Source organism: Scardinius erythrophthalmus (genome assembly GCF_964197995.2).
Source record: "Scardinius erythrophthalmus genome assembly, chromosome: 3".
Taxonomy (NCBI): Eukaryota; Metazoa; Chordata; class Actinopteri; order Cypriniformes; family Leuciscidae; genus Scardinius; species Scardinius erythrophthalmus.
In genome coordinates, this window is record NC_138223.1 from 24005117 (window position 1) to 24030487 (window position 25371).

At 40.4% G+C, this 25371-nt stretch overlaps 1 protein-coding gene across 1 annotated transcript; it reads left to right on the forward strand.

The window, feature by feature from the left end:
• Window positions 1–446: 446 nt before the first annotated feature.
• Window positions 447–23201, forward strand: LOC308687860 (NALCN channel auxiliary factor 1-like; the record flags this gene model as incomplete). The annotated part of the gene is made up of 3 exons (XM_081360688.1): window positions 447–533; window positions 792–975; window positions 22924–23201. 3 exons carry the CDS (start codon window positions 447–449, stop codon window positions 23199–23201), a joined length of 549 nt encoding a protein of 182 aa, XP_081216814.1.
• Window positions 23202–25371: the final 2170 nt, after the last annotated feature.

Here is a 25371-nt window from a genome sequence, read left to right on the forward strand (position 1 = left end):
TCACTTATGTAAAAATAATTCATTACATTTGGTTTTCCATATCAGAAATTGCAAACAAGTTCTATAGAAACTGTATATAGAATCAATATCTATTGAAATCTATAGGTGTACCAAATGATTCATTGATTAACCAAGATCAGTTGGATTAAATAATAGACAAATGTATTAAACTGAACAAGAAGAGATGCAAATCAAAAGTTTGGTAGTAAGAGCTTTATGAAAGGCAGTTACTGTGAATGAAACGTATGTAGATGAAACACTTATTTTGTGTTGTGGAAAGGATACTTTGTGATTTTGTGTATTGTACTAACACAATTGAAAACATAATGAAATGTTTGAAAAAAGTGCACTTTTGATGATCTGTTGTGATATTAGCACTAAGAGTTTGGAAAATGTACACCTAACTTGTGAAAATAGTACCAAAGCGAATAAAAAAAACTGTAATGATGAATCTAGCAAACAGGTCTGATGTGGAACCCTCCCATCTGCTGGTCACTGTGCGTACTGCACAACTGATTGATGGGGATATTGTTGTAAGTCCTTTGCTATAATTTGTCACTGCATTGTATATCAAATAAAAAATGACACTTGTTGTTGGCACTGTGGTGACAATAATGTCAGTAACTCTAGAGTGTGGTAAAAACTCTGGGATTGTAAATGTGCTTTAGGGCTTTACTGTATAAATAATGTGTTAAATTCAACCTACAGCGTCATTGTTTTAAAAGTTGAATGGTTTACATTCATTCACTCACTTTGTTTATTTGTTTCTTTCTTGCTTGCTTTCTCTGCAGACTGTCTACAAGCCCTGGCTCTGTGCTCAGTATTTCCAGAGTCCTCAGTCAGGCTGCAGTCATAAGATTCCCTGTGAGCAGTACTGTCTTGAAGTCCAGCAGAGGTGTCCGTTCATATTGCCTGACAATGATGACCTTATACATGGTGGCACTCCCAGTTTTATATGTAGAGGTTGGTATGCAAGTATTTGAGATCTCAGTAGGCTACAGTACAGCGGCAGCCAATCCTATCAATATTTTTGTATGATTTTTATCATTGCACCATATGATATGTTATTATATTTAAGTGTTGTTGTTGTTGTTGTTGTTGTTAATAATTAAATTTTTTGTGCCAAGCAGAATTCTAATGTTACTAATTAAGCAATGAAAAGTAAAAATGTAACCATTAAAATATCAAATTCTTGTATGCATATTTGAATCAGTAAAACAAGATCTGTAAAGTAAAAATAAGTAGTAAATAAAGTTGTTGTTATCTTTGTAAGATTTTTCAGTTTTAAGATTTTCAGGATTTTCTAAACTTATGGAACCACAAAGTAATTTGCAGAGTATCATCAATTTCCTGCAGCTTTCTTAATTTGGGGTGGTTGGAATGTACAGTTGTACACTACCAACCATAATTAACAGCATCAACAGAGCAAAACATTAAACACATTAAGGAGAGCAAGATCAGCTGCAACCTGTTTGTTTAAAAAAAAAAAAAAAAAAAAAAAAAAATTAAAAGCATGTTATTGTTCCACAGACCAAAGCTAATTTTAAAGTTAAACAGCATTTTCCAGCAAAATTTCAGAACATATTTAAAGGAAATATGTAAATACCAGAATGAAACACATGCTGGATTATTATACAGCTTTTTGGTGACATCTATTGGACAATTTATGAAACTGTCAGGCCTTTGGTCACAAAACAAAACAAAACACTTAATAAGCAATATTAGTAGAAATTGAACCCAACATTTATGATTTAAGAAAGCGAGCAACATTTCTCAATGTACAATTGTTTGCTCAGATAACTCAATTTGGAAAGTTGGGACAGCAAGTACTTGAGAATCTAAGTAACAACTTTTGTTAGCAACATGTTATGATGTTTTATTAACAAAGTTCGGGAGGAGCACGTTCAAATAATCAAGCAATCAATCAATCAATCAACTCAAACAATTACCATGTCTACCCTATCAGCATGAGAGGAAGCATATATATATATATATATTCACTCTGTCAACTCACCTAACTTCCTTGACAGTTTTCAGCATCCCTCCACCACCCCGACTCCTCACTCTTGGCTTGTTCTTTCACAGCCAGGAATACGGGGGGAGTACTCTGGGTTCGGGCCAAATATCGAGCCCGGAGCCCTCTCCTCGGACAGCACGCCAAATATGCATTTATTCTATCTGACTTATTTGTAAGTGTGAACTCGTGAATAGAGTATTCTTGTTTAGTCCACTTGAGTTTAGTAAACTGACTCATCCTACAGTTAATCCTCCCTGTATTAACTCCAACTATTATTGCTTTGCATTTTCTAGCTTGATTTATGCTGCTGCTGCTGCTGTTGATGTCACTGTTATTTAGCTGTCACATTATAGTTTATAGTTTTATATTTTTCATATTTTTACTAAATTACAATTGTTGATCATCACCATGTCTGAGTTTTGTGTGTTGAGGAATATGTGCATCTGGTTGCAACTTTTGTATGCAATATATTGAGAATAGTCTGACTGAAGTCACCTGCACTTCCTCTGCAAGTGACGTCACTTGCAGTTTCTGCCTGCATTCTCTACTCCCTGCGACTCACTTACACTTTATACAAATCAGAAAAAATATTGCCAACAGGGTCAAGAAGCTGGCTGGGATGGTTAAATTATTCAAAGTACTTAAGCTCTATAACAAGACCGAAACGTTTTTGTTTTTAGAGATATTACCAGGGTATTTTTTTTTTTCTATAGTTTTAAAAGGCCAATCATCTTCATATCATGTTAGCTTTGAAATTCACACATGGAGATGAAAAAACAAGGGCCACTTCTTAATATGCGTTCATATTCGATCCTGCGTCCTTGTGTTCTCGTTCTACGTCATCATCAACCGTCGAAGTTCAATTCCGACCCTGCATCCCAATACTATCCATCCTAAATATTTTGTGAGTTTAGAATAAATGTGTCCCAAAGCATAGTATATGTTGAAAAGAGTATACTAAAAAAAAAAAAAAAAAAAAAAAAACCTATGGTGTACTATATCTGGTAGATTTTGAAGTGTGTATCCGTGTACACTCTAATGGCTAATATTGCCCACAATCCACTGTGCTTTGTAGGGGTCATCGTGATTTTGACATGTTCCTGGATCAACATATATTGTTGATCTTGGAACAACATTCCTGTCTGAAGATTTAGTCCTAACCCTACCCTTACATAAATAAGTACACATCAATTGAGCTTATATGTATACTGATAGTTCACTAATCAAATACTTGTAGCACATTTTTTAGTTTATGACCAGTACACTTTGAAGTATACTCTCAGTAAACAACTTAGTTTTATACTGGAAGTATACTTGTAAGTTTTCTTTAAGTGAACATAACATCACACTTCACAATATTATTTTTGCACTTTTAAGTATATTACTATGTTCCTATTTAGGTATTATTTTTTAACACTTGAAATATACCTTTAACTGTAGTTTAACTCTTTCCATTTTCCATTGCAATGTGGAATTGGATGCGTACACTCATTTAAGTCCACTATGGTTTCAGACACCACTACAAATGGCTGTCCCCTCAAATAACGCCATTTGAGGGTATAGGGGGCGATTTCAGACTCAGCCCTAGTTTTCCTACTGTGTCTAATTAGTCATTATGTTCACCTGTTCTGTCAATCATCTTGTTAGTTCTCCTGATTATTTAAACCCTGTGTTCTCCTCCGTTCTTGTCAATGTATGCATTAATGTCAATGCTGTTTCTCCAGAGTATCACCTGCATGTTAGATTATTCTGTGTATTCATCATCTTTGTGAGCTTTTATACCATGTTATGTGACATTTTCCTTATAAATCAATATTTTCAAACAATGTAAATATATGAAAGGGGAGAGCGGGGCACAACCTAACGTTTTTTGACTTTCTCAATTTGTGTAAATCTACTTAGGGTTCAGAATATTTATTTTTTCCAACATTTATTTCACACGTCTAGTACAATTATGTGGTTTTGTTTCATTAATATGCTTTTTCTTGATAAACCCCGAAAGAATGGAAGTGAAATGTGACAACATAGGGTGGGGTACATTGTACCATGTGAGGGGCACATTGTAACATGACAATATGACAGCTTAAAATGGTATCTGATCTAATAAAAAAAAATATACAAGGCAAACTAAAATATTTTCTCAATAAAATACAATTATTAACTTTTTCATAATAAAATAAAGCCATTTTTAAATAATTAATGAATGAACACACCGGATGAACACACCGGAAGACACAGCTATACAACATAGTTCAAAACATAATGATAATTAATAATTTCTGAACATTGACTATTAGTCTTTATTCACCTTTTTCTCATGTTTTCTCAATAGATTTCATAAAAGTATAGAACAGAATAGCATAGTTCTAATAGAGGCACATTGTAATGCAGTTACAACATGCCCAACTGCACAACTGGGATTTAAACCCTGCTAGTGTCTTCTGCTGGTTAGCGAATCATTAAAGAACTATCTCAACTGTTAAATAACATATTGGAGATTAAAATAATATCAGTTTTGTCTAATTTAAAATAAATGCCACAAATAGAGATGAAAATTTAACATCAGAAATAAGAAATTTACTGTTGCTATGGTTAAATAAATGTTCAGTGATATCTTCCAAAGATTTCTGAATTTTGATGCAATTTTTTCTCTATATAGTATTGATATGGCAACTAGTAAATACACTAAGTTTCGTCATGCTAGCATGTGTGGAAATATTTAAAACAAGGATGTTACAACTAGCCCCGCGTTAGGTTGTGCCCCGCTCTCCCCTATTTACTACTAAAAAAAAAGTATATAGCTACTCAATCAAAAGAGTAAACATGAACGTATTCTACTTGGTCAAATCACATTCACCCTTTGGAGGATGATTCGGTTCAGAGCTAAAAAACAAAAACAAAACTACAAACGTGCATGACAGTTAAGTATACAGGTTTGGATAAAGGGGTTTAAGTGATTAATAATCATTATTTTACATGATAAAAACATTTATTTAATGTTAACAACATCTGCAACATCAACTTTTGTAAAGATCCATTTGGCCATCAACTTTTAAATGCATCATTATGCAAAAATATGAGGAGAGTTCTCCACATGTAAGACCCATGACTGTCAATGTGTTATTTCTTTACTTTCCAATACGGTAGGAAATTAAAAGAAATTAAAAGTGGAGGATGTTAACAGTGACAAGATGATTTTAAGGGCAGTTTACGGTGACATGATGCATGTAATGCGACAGATCATCTGTTAAAGACGCAATTTTATGACGTGATAGTATGTCCCAAAGCGAATTGGGACGGAGCTCAAGAACACAAGTACAGAGGATGCATGAAAGAACCTGGATGTGTTTTTGATATCAGAGATGCATCGGATGCAGATGTGGGGTGCTTCTCATTTATTATTTGTGCATCCTCGTTTCCTTTCCTCTCTTCCTTTTCTCATGTCTTAGCTCCACCCCCATGCGAGGGAAGGATACAACTGTGATGGAGGAGCGAGGAAACAAGGAAGCAATAAATTTGAGTACTGGGAAGCACCCTTGAGCGAATCAAACCATTAGAAATTCTAAAAGTCATTGCGGTTGAACAACGTACGGAGGCCTGCACGGTTTTAACTTGTTCAGTTACACTTTATTTTAAGGTGTCATTGTTACAATGTAATTATACATCTAAGTGCTTAAGTAATAATAATTAACAACATGTACTTACTATAGGATTAGGGTAGGGTTAGGATTTGGTTGAGGGTTAGTTGCATGTAATTATGCATAATTTACTGTTATTACTATGGCAAGTACATGTAACATATGTAACAAGGACACTGTAAAATAAAGTGTTACCACTTGTTCTTACTTAAGAGATTACATCTGCAAGCTCGCAAATGTGTGATGGCAGTGCCGCTGCTAGCCATTTTGGTGCCCTAAGCATAATTCCTTTATGATACCCCCCACCCCAACCCCGAGAAAAAAAAAAACGTTTGTTTTTGCCAGTTTAACTTTTTATTACCAAACATATAACTCAGTACCAATAATAACACAATAGCAGCATCACAGTATAAAACTTAAGAACACTAAAAAGAGAAAGTAATATCTTCACAGTGTCGCTTTGTAAACATATGTGAGAATAGCCAACACACACTACACATTTGAAAGTGCAAACTTTTCTTCAGTAAACAGAATAGCAAAATAAAAAATTCTCAAAATAATCCAAACATGTTTTTCCCAAATTCAGTGTCACTTTGAATAAATTACATTTATTAGACAAAATATTCAAACAAAGAATCTCATACCGGAAAAAAAAAAAAAAAAACATTTAAAACTGAAAGCATGGCAGCCAAGGAGTTCTCCCCCTTTATTCCATATTTATCAACTATTTGATAAATCTAATCTAATCTAATATAAAAGCATAATAGAATGAGGTGCAATAATGCACACAATTCAACAGTAATGTTTGCTTTATATCATTCATAATGACATTGTATATTTTTTATATATATATTTAACAGGAATTGTTAGCCTACCATGTGCACTGCACTGACTGCTAACGTTAACTGTTACTGAGAAAGTATTAACCACCTCACGTCAAAATAAACCATAAACTACTGCTCAATGTCTAAAGAAAGATAGTAACAGCTAGCTGGCGTCAGTTATTGTAAAATAGGTAATGTTTAACAGTAAAATCTCAATTTAGCTTGAACCGAAGTTAGAAGTTATAACATAGTTTGCTAACATTAATGTCAGCAAGTTCGAGGCGCATTACGATTAGCAGCAGCACATGCAGCACATTTCCCGTATTTAAGAATGATTAAACATGGACTTACCTGCAAGTGATGCACGGGCATCATCTCGCAGTTTCTATTTCTTTCTTTTCTCAGATCCTGCTGTCCTTTAGGGGCCATTTCCAAAAAAGTTGCCTACAGTCTGTCTGTCAAACTTCGTCAGGCGCCCGCGCGAACGCGTCCTTCGCATTCGCAAAGGCGCCCGAGCGAACAACCGGCACGGACCATCAAACGGGGGGCGGTGGGGGCGGTACTTTCTAGACTAGAGCAATTCAATTATCTTGTTCCCCCTTTTTTGTTACATATACATGGCTAAAATGTGCCTAATAATATTTCTATAGGCTAATGAAATAATATCGGCATTATAATTGTTTTTTTCACTAGGCTATTTTTGGTGCCCCCTCAGCACTTGGTGCCCTACGCACAGCGCGTGATGCGCGTGGTGGGAGCGGCGGCGCTGTGTGATGGCTCGTGAGAGTAAACATTTGTTTATGTAAGTTATAAAGACATGAAGAAAGCCTGTAGTACTTTTTATTAACATGCTTAACATAATCTTTACATTGACAAGGCATAGGTAACATCAACGTCTCGGTTATGACTGTAACTATGGTTCCTGAAAAGGGAATGAGATGCTGCATCAGGAAGTTTACCCCACTATGGCAACGTCTCTGCATGATTGCGTCTTTAAGCTTGTATGAAATCAGTCCAATAGCGTGACGGAACTTCATAGGTGGGTGTTGTAATGACCAGGAAGCTATAAAGCAAACCCAGACCAAACAATGTTTGTTAGGCTAAAGCAAGTTGGTCACAGGCACACCGAAACTATGGCAGGGTGACGTAGCGTCTAATTCCCTTTTCAGGGAACCATGGTTACAGTCGTAACCGAGACATTCCCTTTCAAGGGAACAAGCGCTGTGTCGGAAGTTTATGATGCTATGGGAACATTCATGCCCACTCCGCCGTAATTACAAGTGCCTGTCTTGTGTGAAATTGAGTGAGCACAACTAAGACAACAGCACCTGGGACCCTAGGGTGGAGCCCAGATCAATGTCATAGAACCTGACGAATGTGTGCGGAGAGGACCAGCCCGTCGCATCACATTCATCCTGAAGAAAAGCCCCTGATAGTAAGACTTTAGGAGCCGCCATACTCCTAGTTGAGTGGGCCCGGACAGTCAAAGGTGAAGGCTGGCCAGCCAACCCATATGCAAGAGAGAGAGCCTCGACTAGCCACTTGCTCATTCTCTGCTTAGAAGCTGGGTGCTCTTTTCTGTGTGACCCAAAACACACAAACAGCTGATCAGTTTTACTCCACAGGGCAGCTCTGTGGATATAAGCATCTAGTGCCCTGACTGGGCAAAGCAGATTCAGTTTGCAAAGTAAGTGTGACCGCAGACCCCCCTGGTGATTTATGTAGGCGACCACCGATGTATTGTCTGTCTGGACAAGAACATGATGGCCCCTGAGGTCAGAGAAGAAGTTATTCTGTGCCAGAAAAGCAGCCATAATTTTTCGAGGCAGTTTATGTGCCATGAGAGATGATGACCCCACCACAGACCTTGAGTCGAACGACCATCTAGGATCACCCCCCGGCCTGTGAGTGAAGCATCCGTCGTAAGCATTTTGTGATGACAAGGAGCTCCCAGCACAGGACCCTGGGACAAGAAGCAGGGATTCCTCCACATAACCAAGGTACCAAGGGATCTGATCGTAACCTTGATCATGCAAAACGGGTCGCCCCTCTGGGAAACCATTGGTCTTGAGCCACCACTGCAAGGGTCTTGTGTACAGCAGGCCAAAAGGTATCATGTTTGATGCTGCTGCCATCAAACCCAACAGATTCTGAAACTGCTTGACAGTGCGTGACTGGCCCACCTTCAGTTCTTTCATGACTGCGAGGATAGAATCGATACGTGCAGGGGACAGACGTGCCAGCATTGTTGTCGAATCCCATAATACGCCCAGGAATTATTCTTTCTCTGTGCTGGAGAAAGTTCAGCCTCAACCCCAGCTCTTTCATGTGGGTGAGAATGACATCTTAATGTTGAGCACTTGAGCCAAGTGCTTCGCCTGTGAAAGCAAACCTAAGGAACTTCCTGTTTTGTGAATGGATGGATACATGTAATTATGCGTTGTAGCATCTGGGCTATGAATCATTCTTTCATTTGTTATGAATTAACAAATTCTGACTCTGTGTTTCTGGACACATTCTTTCATTCCGGACTAGATCTTGATAACATGTGCTTTCTCTCAGGAGAGCTTTTAGACCGGTGAGACATCCAATGTAACTCGCAGCTTTGGTGCCACTAGGTCTGCACTTGTGACACCTTTAGGGGATCCTTGAGACACTCCAGGACTTAAAACTAACATTCCTTCTCCTGGCTTTGCAAGCTTCAAAAGAATTCCAATGCACCCCTCTCTCTCTCTCTCAGCCAGAGAGATAACGGGACTTTCTACGTGACATTCCAGACACACACACATACACACACACACACACACAGAGCATTCCATACACACACACAAGGACTTTCCATTGATTTACTCATATAAGGACATTACCAAATGTTTATGATATATTTCTGTGTTGCATTTTATATGACCATGTCATATTGGGGTATCTACAATTTTATCGTGTGTTAATCAAACTCTAAATGCTTATAATATGCATATCTTATATAACTTTGTAGTCCCACCTCCTGTACCTGCCGTACTTGGTATCTCTGTAACCGTCTCAGTTTGACTGAGCCACTCATACATAGGAGATTACAGTAAAATGTATTATTCTGTGTGTACCATCTTTCTGGGTAGAAATGACGAATTCTAAACACCGTCATAAACTATGAAGATGCACCTTCCCGACAAGGAAATCTTCCCGCTCTGAAATCTCTGAAGGTGGTTGGTCCACGTACGCGAAGTAGGCGTAAACTAAGACTCTCCATAAGAGACTGACACAGAAAGTTTCTTCAGAGCACTTCGTCTGTGAGAGTTGTCCCACAACTCCTTAGGGAGTTATCGCCGTTTTTCTTTTCTTTTCTTTTCTTTTCTTTTCTTTTCTTTTCTTTTCTTTTCTTTTCTTTTCTTTTCTTTTCTTAAATCTTTGTCTTTATTTTCGTCTTCGGACCTTTTCCTACGTTCAGTGAAGTAAACTTAGCCGGCAACTTAACTTTGAGTAGACTTTTTACACTTCCCGCGAACCCCGTTTTGCTCCAGAAGTACGAGAAGAACGTACAGCTCCGAAAGACCGACACACGCGCCTTCTTGCCTCAGCAGCACAAAAGACTTTAATGCAAGTATCAAACCTTCATTTTAAATCTAAGGCTGTGTCTGCTTTTGAGCATTGTAATCTTGGTGTCTCTCAAGAGTTAACTGTGAAAATTGTCATCCTGACATTTTGCTTTCACTTTCTCTCGCTCATCCTCACTCTCTCATTCTCTGTCACTCTCTTACTCTCTCTCACTCTCTCTCTCTATCTCTCTCTCATTCGTTATTCGTTTGTCTTGTATTGTTTTACTAGTCGTACTCTGTACGCATATTTACTCTGTGTGAATCGTAGTTATGTATTCCTTAGTTTGTTTTTATTAAACCCAATAATCTTCTTGAATTGAATCTGCTTTATTGCTCACCAAATCGAAGTCCCTGAAAACGTACGATCTAAGCTACGAAGCTTTTATTATTTACTACGTTGAGTAGTTTAATTTTATGAACACAGGAAAATTAATGTTCATGGCCAGAAAATTTTTCTTTCTTGGAGTTTGTAAGAAGGGTACTTTTATTGATATTTGATAAGGAAGTCTTACATAAAGTTTGCGGGACAAACAGTTTGTTTAGATAACTGAAATTAATTCTGGTAAAAGTTACCCGGACAATTGATCAAATATTCCCTCTTTGGGTAATTTAATCTGTGTAGACGATAAGCAAATCATATTCATAAACTCATGAATATTCCCTTCATTTGAGTTAATTATTCCCCAGAAGTGATTGTCGCTATAGAGTGGTGGAAGAACGCGGGCATTTTCAAACTTTGTTTTGTGAGCAATATTCAGATTCACATTCATGTGTATTTTGGGTATTAATATTATGCACGCGCGTTTTTGAGTTGTGAGATAACGTTAAGTCGCGCTCAAGCGAACTCACTCGGCACAAAGCCAGCTTTTCAGCACATTAACAGTTTCTAAAAATGCCTAACATTATTGTCACTGTTATTTGCTGAAAGTACACTGCAGTTACAATATTAAATGTCCTGTAGAGACGACGGAATCTCTCTGCAGTCCGTACATTGTTAATATTGTTTAATACCGCCTGTTAAGAAAACTTCTCTCAGTGCGTGACGTAAATCTGATCGAGAGCGATGTTCCTTTTGATTCAGTAGTAGAAGGCCTTACATTCTATCGTTATTGAATTCGTGGTTAGTCCAGTGATATTCAACAAAACGGTAAAACTCCTGGTTAAAATTGGCTTAGCTACCCAATTGCAAACCTAATACATTTAAATCATAAGTGCTATTGTGAAAAATGTGTAAGGGAGTTTAGCAACAGACGGAAAATTCCTGTTGTCCACGTGTGTATTTGCGGCAAAGGAAACCCCGCCATACGCTCGTAGTATTATTAGCACCAAAGGTCCACTGAGACCTGTTTGTTTATTTGTGATTTTTGCAGAAAATCGACGCGTAGAGACACGCTCAGATTTTGAGTCAAGTTGAAGTAGGTTGTAATTCCGCTGTCTAGCACCAGAGGGCGACTTTTAAATGTTTAGTAGCTCTCGAACTACGCACCACCCTAACTTCATTCCGTGGGGGCGCAACAGCGCCATCTTGTGAGCATTTCTCTGAACTAACTTTATTCTGGGTGGGCTCGACAGCACCATCTTGTGGGTATTTTCGGATAGTTCTATTTTCTGCTATTACTCTCTCCTGAACAAGCCTCACTCCATTCCCTGGCTTGAGGGCATGTGAATTGTGATTACTGTTATAAATGTTTTCATTTATGCAGTTTTACTAGCATTCGGCGCCAGCCAAGTCTCCTTTCTCTCTGATTGAACACACTTATTTGTATTTGAGTTTAAAAGAAAAAGTAATTTTTCTTTAACTTAAATTTAAATCAAGTTCCTCAGTCATTGATACCCACTTAGAGGAGACCACGCCCCCTTGTGGTCGCCACCTTCTAAGTCGGCTTATTGAGCTCTCTTTCCTCTTGTTTCAATTCTGTTGTGAATTGTTTTTCTCTTTTGATTATTTTATAATTATTGATGATACTTCACTGTTATGGTTAGTTATTATAGGATATTACTCTGATTTTTCCTGTTTATATCTTCTTTACATGCTTATTTAAATTTGATTCAGACCTTGATTTTTAATTTAAATTGAGTTGTCTATTCAGCCACTGATATCCACTTAGGGGAAACAACGCCACCGTGTGGCTTTCCCTACCAAGTTGGTTTGTCACTCTTTTCCTCCTTTCAATTCTGTTTTGAATTGTTTCATTTATTTTCTAATTTTCTCTTTTAATTATTTTATTCTTATACTTTACTCTTATCTTGTTTATTATCAGATATCATTCTGATTTTTACATTTCCTTACATGCTTATTTAAATTTAATATTTAAACTTGTTTGAATTTAATTTGAATTAAGTTTGTCTGTTCAGTCAGGTGGACCACCACTGAGGAAGCACGCCTCCTTGTGGCGCAAACCCACTACTGCGGCCTGCCTCTTCTCCTGGGTTCATCCTGTCTTTTTATTTTTATTTTGTTTTATTATTTATTTATTGTTAATTATTTTTTATTTATTTTATTATTTTTTTATTTTTTTTGTTATCTCTCTTTTGGGTTAGGTCATTTTGATAATTACCAACATTATCATAATTTCCTTTTGTTTTATCATTATTTAGTAAAGCCTTTGCCTCTTATTTCTATATACATAATTACTCAATTGGTTCTAAACAAGCAAGCCTTAATTCACTTTAAGTTTCCCTTGTTCATACTTTGTGTATTTATTGTAGTATTCCCGTGGTGATTTGACAGTCATCTCTGGTTGGTTTCCCGCGAGCGAGGTTGGCCCGACCGGCGTTACTGACACTGGCCATGTGTGAGTTTCGGACACTTCCGAATCTCGTACCATCGGTTGTGGCACGCAACTTCGACATCAGCAATTTGGCACGCCAAAGGTGAAACCACACCAGCGACACACAAGGCAATTTTGAGACAATTACTCGAACTGGGGCCTGTTGAAGGGGCCACTCCTTTGGACTCTGTCAATTTTGTCGTGCTGTCTGGCCGTTGACACCTTGGCATTGCCAGGTTGTGCGTAAAGTCGCAAGTTGTCTGAGTGGGCACACCTTGGTACAGGGAGAAAACGAAGTTGCCCGAGAACACTGCGGTCAAGTGTTTGGAGCCGTCGGAGAGGTTAACCGCGCCGCTGGTTCCCACCTGAGTGGCCTCAATTCACTCCAGGCAAACTAAATAAGGTAAAACCCATATTCTCTCCCCAAGCCACACCATCCTCCTAGGTTTCCTACCCCGATAGCCCCCACTCACATGTTGGCCCTATCTTAAACCCTAGCAGTGGTCGTAGGCTTAGGCCTCCTTATTCTCCCTAACACGTACTGTGTTACTATTCTGTTTTATTTAATTTCAGACCTAGTCATCACTAGTGTTTTTGTCCCACCTTGACCTTTTCTATCCTTTTGTTCTGTTGTGATTTGTTTCTTTCATTTCACCTAGAGACAGTAACCTGTGAGAGTCACCAAGGAAGCTAAAAAATAGAGTGACAACAAAGCAGCCGGTCTCACTACGTGACCCGCTAGGCTACTGCCTGTCAAAAAAAATCTCTATTTCGGGTCCTTCGTCGACCCAAGTTAATTGGCACCGCCTAACTGTCTAACTGTTTGCATCAGTTAGCCCAAATTCTCATAGACAGCATAGCACGTATTAACATAGTTCGTTAGCCTTAGAACGAACTTGCATTGGTCTCTGTGTGTGTGTGCTGTGTTTCTCTCGCCTACAGTGAGCCAGTATGTCCCGTTCATCCAGTCCCGCAGTTCACTGGAACAACCTCGAGACATGGCTGAAAGCGATGACGAACACTGTTCTACCCAAGGGCGCCAGTGACCTACAGCACCTGAGCCAAGAGCAGCTGGACGCCGACCTGGACAAGCTGATGGCACACGACCCGATCCAGAGCTAGGAATTCGCCAGGATCATCGGGAGCCTAGCTCACAATCTCATCGCCCAGGCACGGCTCAGCGAAAGGAGCAACCTCGACCTGGAGCAGGAAGCCGCAGCGCTAAAGCCCGGAGGAACCAGGCCCACGCCCAGAGTCGTCTAGATCAGCTACTTCTCGAGACCCAAGACCAGCGTGAGAAAGAGGATGCTACAGATCCAGAACTACAGGAGGAAGTACAAAGACTTCAAAATGCCCTGCAAGATCTTCGCCTTGACACAGACCAAAGAGAACAGTCGGAAAGAGAAGCCAGAGTGGTACTCGAGAAAAACTCCGACAAGGTGAAGCTCTCCTTACAAGAGCAGAGACTGAACTGAAAGAAAGAGACGCTAAAGCCAAGGCCTGTGAAAAACACTTACAAGTGGCCCGAGCTGAAATCCATGAGCTTACTCAGCAGAGACACGATCTCAAATATGAACTTGACATTGTTCACAGAGAACTGAAACATTCCTATAGACTGCAAAGTGACCGGGAAGGGGAAACGCACACCACAGAGTTTCCCCTGACCAGCAGGTCCCAGCCTTTCAGCCAAGAGCTTAGAGCTGAAAAGGGGGGTGTAAGCCCAATGTTCAAGATGTCACTAGCCAGCCTCCACGAACCTCCGTCAGCAGCGAAGGAGGGAGAGCCCTTCCAGAAAGTCCTGGTCACAAGCCACGGCCACGTAGCTCCCAGAGAACTTGACAAGCTGGCCAGAAACATCCCTACTTTCAGCCCAGATCCTGCAGGAGGGCATGACGTTCACGCCTATCTGCAGGACATAGACTTTCACTTGCAAACTGTCGCTAACGTGACCACTTGGGACAGATTGTACCTGCTCAGAATTACGACGTACACAGCTTCCTAGACCGTCAACCAGAGACTGTCAAAACGGACTACCAGCAGCTGCGACAAGCTTTGATTCATGAATTCTCTGACCCAGAATCAGACCAAGGGCTCATCACCGCCATGGACCTCAAGCAAGGTCGACTTGAAACCCCACCGAATTTCTACAGCCGACTTTGACGTGCCTACTTCGGAGCATGAAATGAAGCAGGTTTGGAGGAAGACGTTAACTTCAGAACTCTGTTCCTCCGGAACCTGCTGCACCCCACATTAAATTATCATTTGGGAGTTTGGGCTTGTCCACGTAGCATGTCTACCCAACAGTTACGGGACTTAGCCCATAAAGCTTACACCAAGCAAAAGACTGTTTCTGAAAAGACTGTGAAAAACCCCACAATTTGCCCTGTCTCTGAGCACTGTTCAGAGCTGACCCTAGAGGGCGCCCAACAACACCACAGTCACAGACCTTTTTACAGAGAGTCAAGACCGTTCCAGGCCAGCAGAGGGCAGCACAACCGTGATGGTGCTCATCCAAAGCACCAGAGCGAGCGCTCTGAAAGATTCTGGGACCGGCAACACCCATCCAACCACCCAAAGGATGGAGCCACATGGGAAGCCCGCCGGCGACCTAGAAAGAGCCGATCTCCATCTCCCAGGACACCAAGCCCCGACAGCCGGCAGTGGAACCACTCTCGACACGACACTGGTAAGCTCAATCCTGAGCCCACATCAGAAAAACACAGTGCAGCCACGTCTGAGACAGCAGAGATCCTGAGGGTGCTGAAAGAGCTTCTTTACATGAAAACTCGCAAGGAAGACAAAAAAGACGAACCAGACATCTTATGCCTAAGCATAAGAACTGAAACCAACTTCTGACTGCCATCTGACTGAGCCAAGCACCCCGAACACTGCTCGTCATCCACAGACTACAGAGCTAGCTGTCACATCACAAAGTGACAGCATCACTCCAGCACCACAGCTGACAGCTGCACACCCTGAACAAGACAGCACAATCCCTCACACCTGGGACCAACATCCCAAAGTACCAGGAAGTGCTGTTCTGGCTAGCTGCCTCCGCAGCAAGCCATACGACTCCGGCCCTAACCGCCCCTCGATCACCACACCAGCCCTGACGCCAACATTCCTGGGCAACCTGATTGAAAAAGGGGGTGGCCCCGAAACTCTACCTAGCCCTCACCTTGGAAAAGGAGGTGAGACTTGAAGCCCTGATAGACACAGGAGCAGACCTCACTGTGATCTCATCTCAACTTTTCAAAAGACTCAAATTTGAAGCTAAGAGACAGAATCGAACTCTTGAATCTCACACTTGTGAGCTGAATGTGCAGTCATACAGCCAGAATGACATCCGGTTTGACCAGGTAGCTTCCATTCACCTGACAATTGGTCCTATGAGTCTAGTCCATCCCGTGTACATCTCACCAATGGACACTTACACACTCCTCATCGGCAAAGACCTGCTAGATCGCTTTGAGCCTTTACTGGACCTCAAACGGCTGAAAATTTGGGCTCAAGTGCGAGAAACTCACTCTCTCCAGTCACACAGGTCACCCGAGCCAGACTGGCAGGTCACAGAGGTCACGGGAACTCCCGCAGAGCCAGACTGTCAGGTCACAGAGTTCACGGGCACTCCCACAGCCAGCCATGGGGACACAGCCTCAGCACCAGATGAAGGTTCGAATCCGCTACCCTGCACCTTCCAGCTCACCAAAGACTCTGATACCTGCTGCCCCAAGGTCATGACTGACCTGCAGCTACATGACCAAACTCATGCCCTCGCCAAGCCTGGCGCACTAAACGGCAAGCTGTGGTTGCCTACCTCAGAGCCGCTTACGCTGGCTCCGCTGTTTACAAAGACCAACATAGCGGACATGCAGGCTTCTGACACCTCCATAAAGACTTTGCTTAAGGCGAGACACGGCAGGCAAAAACATAGTTTTTTTTTTACTGGTCAATTTTGAGATTTTTGGATATTTGTCTTCAATAACATGTCTTCTTTCAGACTGTGGTGAAAAAAAGTCCGAAATACACATTTAGGTCTTTATTTTATTACACTTTGTCTGTTTGCGTCTGTAGATTTCACGTAAATTCAACAAAAGTTGTTGTTGTAAATCCTCCCGCCGATCCGCGATCTCTGTCTGCTCTCTGTCATCACAGGCACGGCTGGAAAGCTCTCTCTTCACTGTACAATGCTGTCGGATCCAAATATGGTCATTTCCTTTTTATCAGCAACCAATCGCGAAAGTAAAAGGGCTGAATGCGCAATCTCATTGGCTGATGATAAATCTTTAAAGCCCGTTTTCTCAAAATGACCTTTCTCTCATACTCCAAGTCCGAAATCTCCACTTCAGTAGCACCTATGTACACCAAACTTTCCAGTCTTGTACCTAGTTATATTATGAAGACATTTACAGAGGGATTAGTAAATATATTATTCCTAGCCTGATTTATATAACATTTTATTCCAAAAAACATGCCGAAAATCATTTTTTTAAGGCTATTGACAGTATATTCTGATTTACAGGATAACAGAAGTAGATATGCATAAATCCCTCTGTAATTTTTTTCCCATCTAATATGTGAACACAATGAAAAAAATATTTTTAACCTGGCTTTATCCAATACTCAGATTTAATTTTTTAAAATATATGCAAAATAGCGCATATTTAATTAAAAATTGCCTAATTTGCATATTTAAACATTAAATTACAGAAAACTTGTAATACATTTTTTTCTCATCTTAATGTAGGTAATCAACTGGGAAAGTTTCATGGTGATATCTGCTAGTTAAAAATTTTACCCTATTCACCTGTAGTGTCTCGCCTTAACCACCTCTCAAACCCCTCCAACCACCCTCGCACGCCATCTAAACTCACTGACAACCAGTGCCTCAGACCACTGCATGACACCAAGCACATGCTGCGTGCACAGAACAACATTCTAAGTTGTGCACCGTCTGACATCACAGCGCCAAAGCTTGTGGTGCCACGGCGCAAAAGGGGGGTAAGGCCAATTTATGCCCATGACGCATCATGTGCTGCACACCACAGCACCAGAGCCACTGATGAGACACTGAAGCAAGCGACATGCCGGCCCGGCATGCGGCAAAATGTGGCAGAATATGGGCCAGCGCAAGCTTAACTCAGGCGCTGCACTCGAAGCGAAAAGACTGTCCTATCCAACCAAGGACTACCCTCGCTGAAATCTTTCCTCCCTTTCTCTCTCTCTCTCCCTTTTGCCTTTACCAGGATGCTGCTGTGGTTTGCCATGCTGTGCCTTCAGCCAACCAGAGGACAGCCGCAACTGGACATCATCTCAGCAGGCCCACCATCCGGCATCATCCTGAGGGAACAATCTGGACTCCTAATCACCAACTACCGGACCCACACTCAGAGAGTGTATGTTCGACTCGATCCCCGCAACGTCTACAGAGCACACTACCCCAGCGTAGTAGCTCAATACAGCTGGGCAGGTACCCGATGGACAGAGGACTCCTTCGCTCACGCTGAGGCCGATGTCGAACACATGCTCAGCCAACTGGAGAAGATGACCATCACCCAAGCGGAGTTAGGTGGACACAACCGCCGCTCCAAACGGTTCCTGGGAGCTTTGCTCGGAGCTGCCGCTGCCGTCGGAACTCTGTTTAACATTGGTATGTCTAGTGTCAACGCAGTGCGCCTAGGCACCGTGAGACGACATGTGGCCGAAATTCAGACTGAAATTCCACAGCTGAGAGAACAGCTCACCATCCAGAGTGCATCCCTGCAGACCCTCGGGAAAACATTGAAAGGAACGGTGGTGATTCTCAGTACCCACAGCGTTCTACTGAACCAAACAGTAAACTCCATGAAACAGCTGTTCACAGTCTTCCAGAATGACTTTGCCCAAACTCAGCTGGTCACAGCCCTGATGACAGACATGCTGCGGGGGTTGAGCTCCTCAATTGACAGCCTATCCATGGGTAGAATCCCACCGTACCTGGTACCCTTGAGCCTTGTGCAAACTGTGCTGGCCGCCGCTACTACCACACTAGCTGATCCTCTTCAGACTCACCTCGCTTACTCTCTGGGTAGCGCCATCCCACTTCACCCACAGCTGTACCTGGCCCCAAATCTGCACATGTGTACTTTGACCAAAGACATTCACTATCTCTGCCCTAGCAAACCCTTCCTCAGAGACAACACTGAAGGAATCTGCGGGTTGCAACCCCTGGTCAGCGACACACGCTGCCCTGCCGAAGCCAAGCCTCGCACACAAGTCACAGAGACACAAGCAGAGATTGTAGGTGACAGGTGGCTCGTTAACACACCTGTGCGTACAGCTACCCTTACTTACGACCAACATGACACTGCCACTCGGGTCAACCTGCTCAACCAGAGTATGTGGGTTCGAGTGCCAAAGCATGCCATCCTCCATCTGGTATTGTACCATCTTCCGAGCGAAGAGTATCAATCAGAACTGGAAATGCCATCCTTCTTCAAGAATTACAACTTCTCCCTAGATCCAGACCTGGAACTGAGGATTGAGAAAGGGGGGCCCCAGCTAGTTGACATTACCCCCGTCGACACGGCCCTCCGAGCACTGTCTCGACTGCCTATCCTGTCCAGTTCGCCTGTCATCCGAGCTTGGACTGCCGCCGATACTGCACTTTGCCTCTCTACAGTGGTAGGCTACACCCTGACATTGGGCGTGGCCCTCTTCCTGTTTAAAAAGATCAACGAGCTGCGAGCGGCTATGACTAAGCCCCAGGACACTTTTTCTCAAAGTTTTCAAACGGAAACTGCGGAACAAAGGTACCAAGGCAGAGATTGTGCCAAACCTCCTCGAGATGGACCCTCAGCCCCAGGAACTCAAGGCTGAGGACAAGTAGGTAACACCTGCTACACGACCGTCATGATTCACCTGCCATCCGACCATGGTGATGAGTGTTGTCCGACGATGTCCACACCAGGGCATCATCTGACAAAAAGGGGGACTGTAGCATCTGGGCTTTCATTTGTTATGAATTAACAAATTCTGACTCTGTGTTTCTGGACACATTCTTTCATTCCGGACTAGATCTTGATAACATGTGCTTTCTCTCAGGAGAGCTTTTAGACCGGTGAGACATCCAATGTAACTCGCAGCTTTGGTGCCGCTAGGTCTGCACTTGTGACACCTTTAGGGGATCCTTGAGACACTCCAGGACTTAAAACTAACATTCCTTCTCCTGGCTTTGCAAGCTTCAAAAGAATTCCAATGCACCCCTCTCTCTCTCTCTCAGCCAGGGAGATAATGGGACTTTCTACGTGACATTACAGACACACACACACACATACAGAGCAATCCATACACACACACACACACACACACACAAGGACTTTCCATTGATTTACTCATATAAGGACATTACCAAATGTTTATGATATATTTCTGTGTTGCATTTTATATGACCATGTCATATTGGGGTATCTACAATTTTATCGTGTGTTAATCAAACTCTAAATGCTTATAATATGCATATCTTATATAACTTTGTAGTCCCACCTCCTGTACCTGCCGTGCTTGGTATCTCGGTAACCGTCTCAGTTTGACTGAGCCACTCATACATAGGAGATTACAGTAAAATGTATTATTCTGTGTGTACCATCTTTCTGGGTAGAAATGACGAATTCTAAACACCGTCATAAACTACGCAGATGCACCTTCCCGACAGGACAAAGGAAATCTTTCCGCTCTGAAATCTCTGAAGGTGGTTGGTCCACGTACGCGAAGTAGGCGTAAACTAAGACTCTCCATAAGAGACTGACACAGAAAGTTTCTTCAGAGCACTTCGTCTGTGAGAGTTGTCCCACGACTCCTTAGGCAGTTTTCGCCGTTTTTCTTTTCTTTTCTTTTCTTTTCTTTTCTTTTCTTTTCTTTTCTTTTCTTTTCTTTTCTTTTCTTTTCTTTTCTTTTCTTTAATCTTTGTCTTTATTTTCGTCTTCGGACCTTTTCCTACATTCAGTGAAGTGAACGTAGCCGGCAACTTAACTTTGAGTAGACTTTTTAAAAACTTCCCGCGAACCCCATTTTGCTCCAGAAGTACGAGAAGAACGCACAGCTCCGAAAGACCGACAAGCGTGCCTTCTTGCCTCAGCAGCACAAAAGACTTTAATGCAAGTATCAAACCTTCATTTTACATCTAAGGCTGTGTCTGCTTTTGAGCATTGTAATCTTGGTGTCTCTCAAGAGTTAACTGTGAAAATTGTCATCCTGACATTTTGCTTTCACTTTCTCTCGCTCATCCTCACTCTCTCATTCTCTGTCACTCTCTTACTCTCTCTCACTCTCTCTCTCTATCTCTCTCTCATTCGTTATTCGTTTGTCTTGTATTGTTTTACTAGTCGTACTCTGTACGCATATTTACTCTGTGTGAATCGTAGTTATGTATTCCTTAGTTTGTTTTTATTAAACCCAATAATCTTCTTGAATTGAATCTGCTTTATTGCTCACCAAATAAAAGTCCCTGAAAACGTACGATCTAAGCTACGAAGCTTTTATTATTTACTACGTTGAGTAGTTTAATTTTATAAACACAGGAAAATTAATGTTCATGGCCAGAAAATTAATCTTTCTTGGAGTTTGTAAGAAGGGTAGTTTTATTGATTTTTGATAAGGAAGTCTTACATAAAGTTTGCGGGACAAACAGTTTGTTTAGATAACTGAAATTAATTCTGGTAAAAGTTACCCGGACAATTGATCAAATATTCCCTCTTTGGGTAATTTAATCTGTGTAGACGATAAGCAAATCATATTCATAAACTCATGAATATTCCCTTCATTTGAGTTAATTATTCCCCAGAAGTGATTGTCGCTACAGCGTCCTTGAGGTCTATCAGGACAAACCAGTCCTCAGACATGATTTGAGACACAATTTGCTTCAAACGTAACATTTTGAACATGAGCTTTTTGAGCGATCGATTTAGATGGCGCATATCTAAAATTGGATGCAACGCCCCATCCTTCTTTGGAACGATGAAGTACCAGCTGTAACTTGGATTCTCTCTCGGGTGGAGGAACACGTTCTATGGCTTCTTTGCTCAAGAGTCTTCACCCCTAATAATGATAATAATAATATCAATTGTTGTAATCTAATAAAAATAAATTTAATAATAATAATAATAATAATAATAATATTAAACATCATTTACATGTAATCATTTAGCAGATGGTTTTTAAATAAGTAAAGGCTGTTCATCTTGTACATTACAACAATGTTAGCAGTGATGCAGTGACAAACCAAAGACAAAAACCTACAAATAGTTGTTGTCAGCATGAATTTTTTTTACATTTTTTTTAAAAGTGTGAGCACCTAAATGTAGTTATTTGAAACCTCTTTAATCTTTCATAATTACTCATGAGCTGACTTTTTAATTCTGCTTTTATTTAGATTTAATCTGCATGCGATATTGCAGGAATGTCAGCACCGGGAAACAATTAATGAGCACATAGAAAAAATATTTTTATTTAACACTACAGCATTTGATCACAAAGCATTTCATGAAGTGAAGTCTTTAAACGGCTTTAAAAAATTGCTTTATTTTTATATTTATTTATTTATTTAGTGTGTGTGTGTGTAATGAACCAGTTTGCTCCTTTAAAAAACTTTTCACAAACCTTTTAAAACATGATGGAACAATGCAATGTCTTACATCCATTTGACTAACCGCTCTACTTTCAATGCTAGAGCTGTTAGTTATAAAATTTGATGAATATTCAGTTCTTTAAAAAAAGAACACTTTATTTTATAGTCCTGTTTCGCATGTACATACTATGTACTTATTGTAGTAATTACAATAACTCAGTAATAACTGGTACTAGCTCCGAGCCTAACCTTAAACCTAATCTTAACCCATGTAGTTAGATATCACTGAGTACTTTCCTGGGTAAGTACACTGTAAGTACAATGAATGTGCACATACCTTAAAACAAAGTGTTTGAAGTAATCATTTTAGTGGAACTTTTTACAGTCAGATAGGCGTATTGCTCTATCGTACAATGTGAGTGTTTTCAAAATCAAAACATGGATGTCTGTTTTTGCATACACCCCAGGGCTTTCAGAGAAACCAGACATCAACCAGGAGCCAGAGTGCTGTGATGTGCGGTGGGACCAGAAGTCCAACAGCCGTTCCCACGGCACTTTAAAAAGAACTCACCCTTCCTGCCAGCACACATCCGTGACCTCCTCAGGGACTCCACGGCTCGGGCAGGGCCGGCTGAAACTTTGCTTGCTGGTTCTAGTTCTTCTCCACACTGTGGCTACCATGACGGCTAATCAGAACTCGACCTGCCTGACCGCCATCTTTCCACTGGATGACAACGCCCCCAGAGAAGAGTAATTGGACAAGGCTGGGCTGGACAACTCGTTTCTGCATGCTCCAACACATCTCACTTCGGGCTTGTCAAAGAAGCCCCTCACTCAGAGAGAAGCTCAGTGTACCAGGTCTAAGTGAGGCTAACATTCTTAATCAGAGAACACTTAACCACACTTGTCATCAGCACCTTCTGGGGTTTGGGGAAAATAGTGAACGGAACACAGGAATAGTAGCAGACAAAAGATGTGTTCCATGTTCCTGTCAAATTCTCCTTTTATTTGTTGTGTGCAATTATTTTGTGTATTTTGAAAGTGAGTGTCATATCACAACGTCATCATCACCATTAACTACATCATTCAGACAGGCTACAGGTAGAAGTTGCAAGTCTCTAAAATGCATACATTTTTTCATCCTGAATAATATAAAATAATAATAAAGACTATTTTGAAACTAGATGTATACAAAGCCAAATCTTAGAGCCTCAAAATCAAATCAGCACTTCTGTTCAAACAGAGCCATTGGCATCTCATCTAATCTATAAATTAATATTTTTTCCTCCACCTTCCAAAAAACCCCTCATATAACCTTGCATTATTTTAGAAACTGACAATTTTTCATGTAATTTTATTCAACTGCATGCCAAATCCTCGTGCTTGGTGCAGTTTGCTGTTGCTAAAGTCCCAGTTACCAAGTTATGAGATAGATTGATTTATTATAAGGTCTTCATCACCATATCATGCACATAACTCACTACTGACATATTGGGACTATAATTTAAATACACATATATCCTATAGCATGTAAGAATAAACCAATTAACATGGCTTTGGTACACAACTGTAAAGAAAGAGGATAAGTATTGTCATACATATTTAAACTTTTATTATGCACTTTTAATAATGTGCTAAAAGCCTTTCTGCATTAATTTGATCTTAGATGTTCTATGAAAGCATATTTCATTCAGTATGTGTTCCTTTCATAATCCTTAGCAGCAACAAAGTTTATATCTTGATTCATTGTATGACATGATCAGAAAGCATTTACATTACACCATGCATTTAACATGATTGTATGTGAAGCTGGTTTAACTAAGGTTAACTACTACAGTTCATGAGCGAATGGAATTGAAATAGCTGAACAGAATGTGCTGTTCCATCATAATCACACACAGTTACACTGTAATTTTAGCATAATTTCCCAGTCAAAAATATCTATCTATTGTGTAAAGGGCTTAGCAAATAGTAGTGTGTGGAGAAGGAGGTAAGGGCTTACTCTACATTTCTCCTTCTGTGTGGTTGTTGTCTTCAGTGTTCGAGTGTAATGGCTAATACAGATTATGTGCTGTTTTGCCTTTGTCAGGAACTTATTTTATAACTATCCTCATATACACCTGTGCATCAAACATGTTCCTTTGGACATTATTTGTATACAGAGTAAATTCACTAGCATTAAAATAATTCTTGTAAAGTTAAATTAGAATTACTAAGAGCAGAGACATGCAGACTGGCTGGTGACTGGCCCAAATGCTTTATTTTAGACAATTCCATTAGTGTTTTAGGATATATATATATATATATATATATATATATATATATATATTTTTTTATTTTTTTTTTCTCTCCATAAACTGAATTAAACTTAACACTAGTTAATGGAAAAAAGTGTTTGCAGTATGTGGGTTAATTCAATAAATATCAATGCATAATAATAGATAATACCTCATAAAACAGGAAAATAAAAATGGCAGAACCTCTGAATTCACACAGAGATGTATTGTTAAAACTTGTAAAGCAACACAAGCTAGCACTGTTTTGTGTGCAGTATGTGAAGTAATCCTGCCCTGAAGAGTGCATATTCTGTTTTTGAGCCATTGTCCACCAAAATGGTTCTGTATGGCTCTGCTTCAAAGCCAATTTAATTGTGCTGGTAATTAAATGCTCTTGGTTTTACTCTATAACTTCTCTGTCAGTGTTATTAAGTTGTTTGAGAATCTGTATTCCTCTTTATTCCACATGATTTTGTTCTGTTGTGTCCTTTATCCACTGGTTTCACCATCAAATGATGTGCAATGCTAACGTAAAGATGTCAATTTATTTCCCCGATGATTTTGTTAAATTATAATGATCATTCTATGGAAATTTTATGCCTTCACCCTGTGTAATAGATATATGTCAAACATACAATGAACAGCATG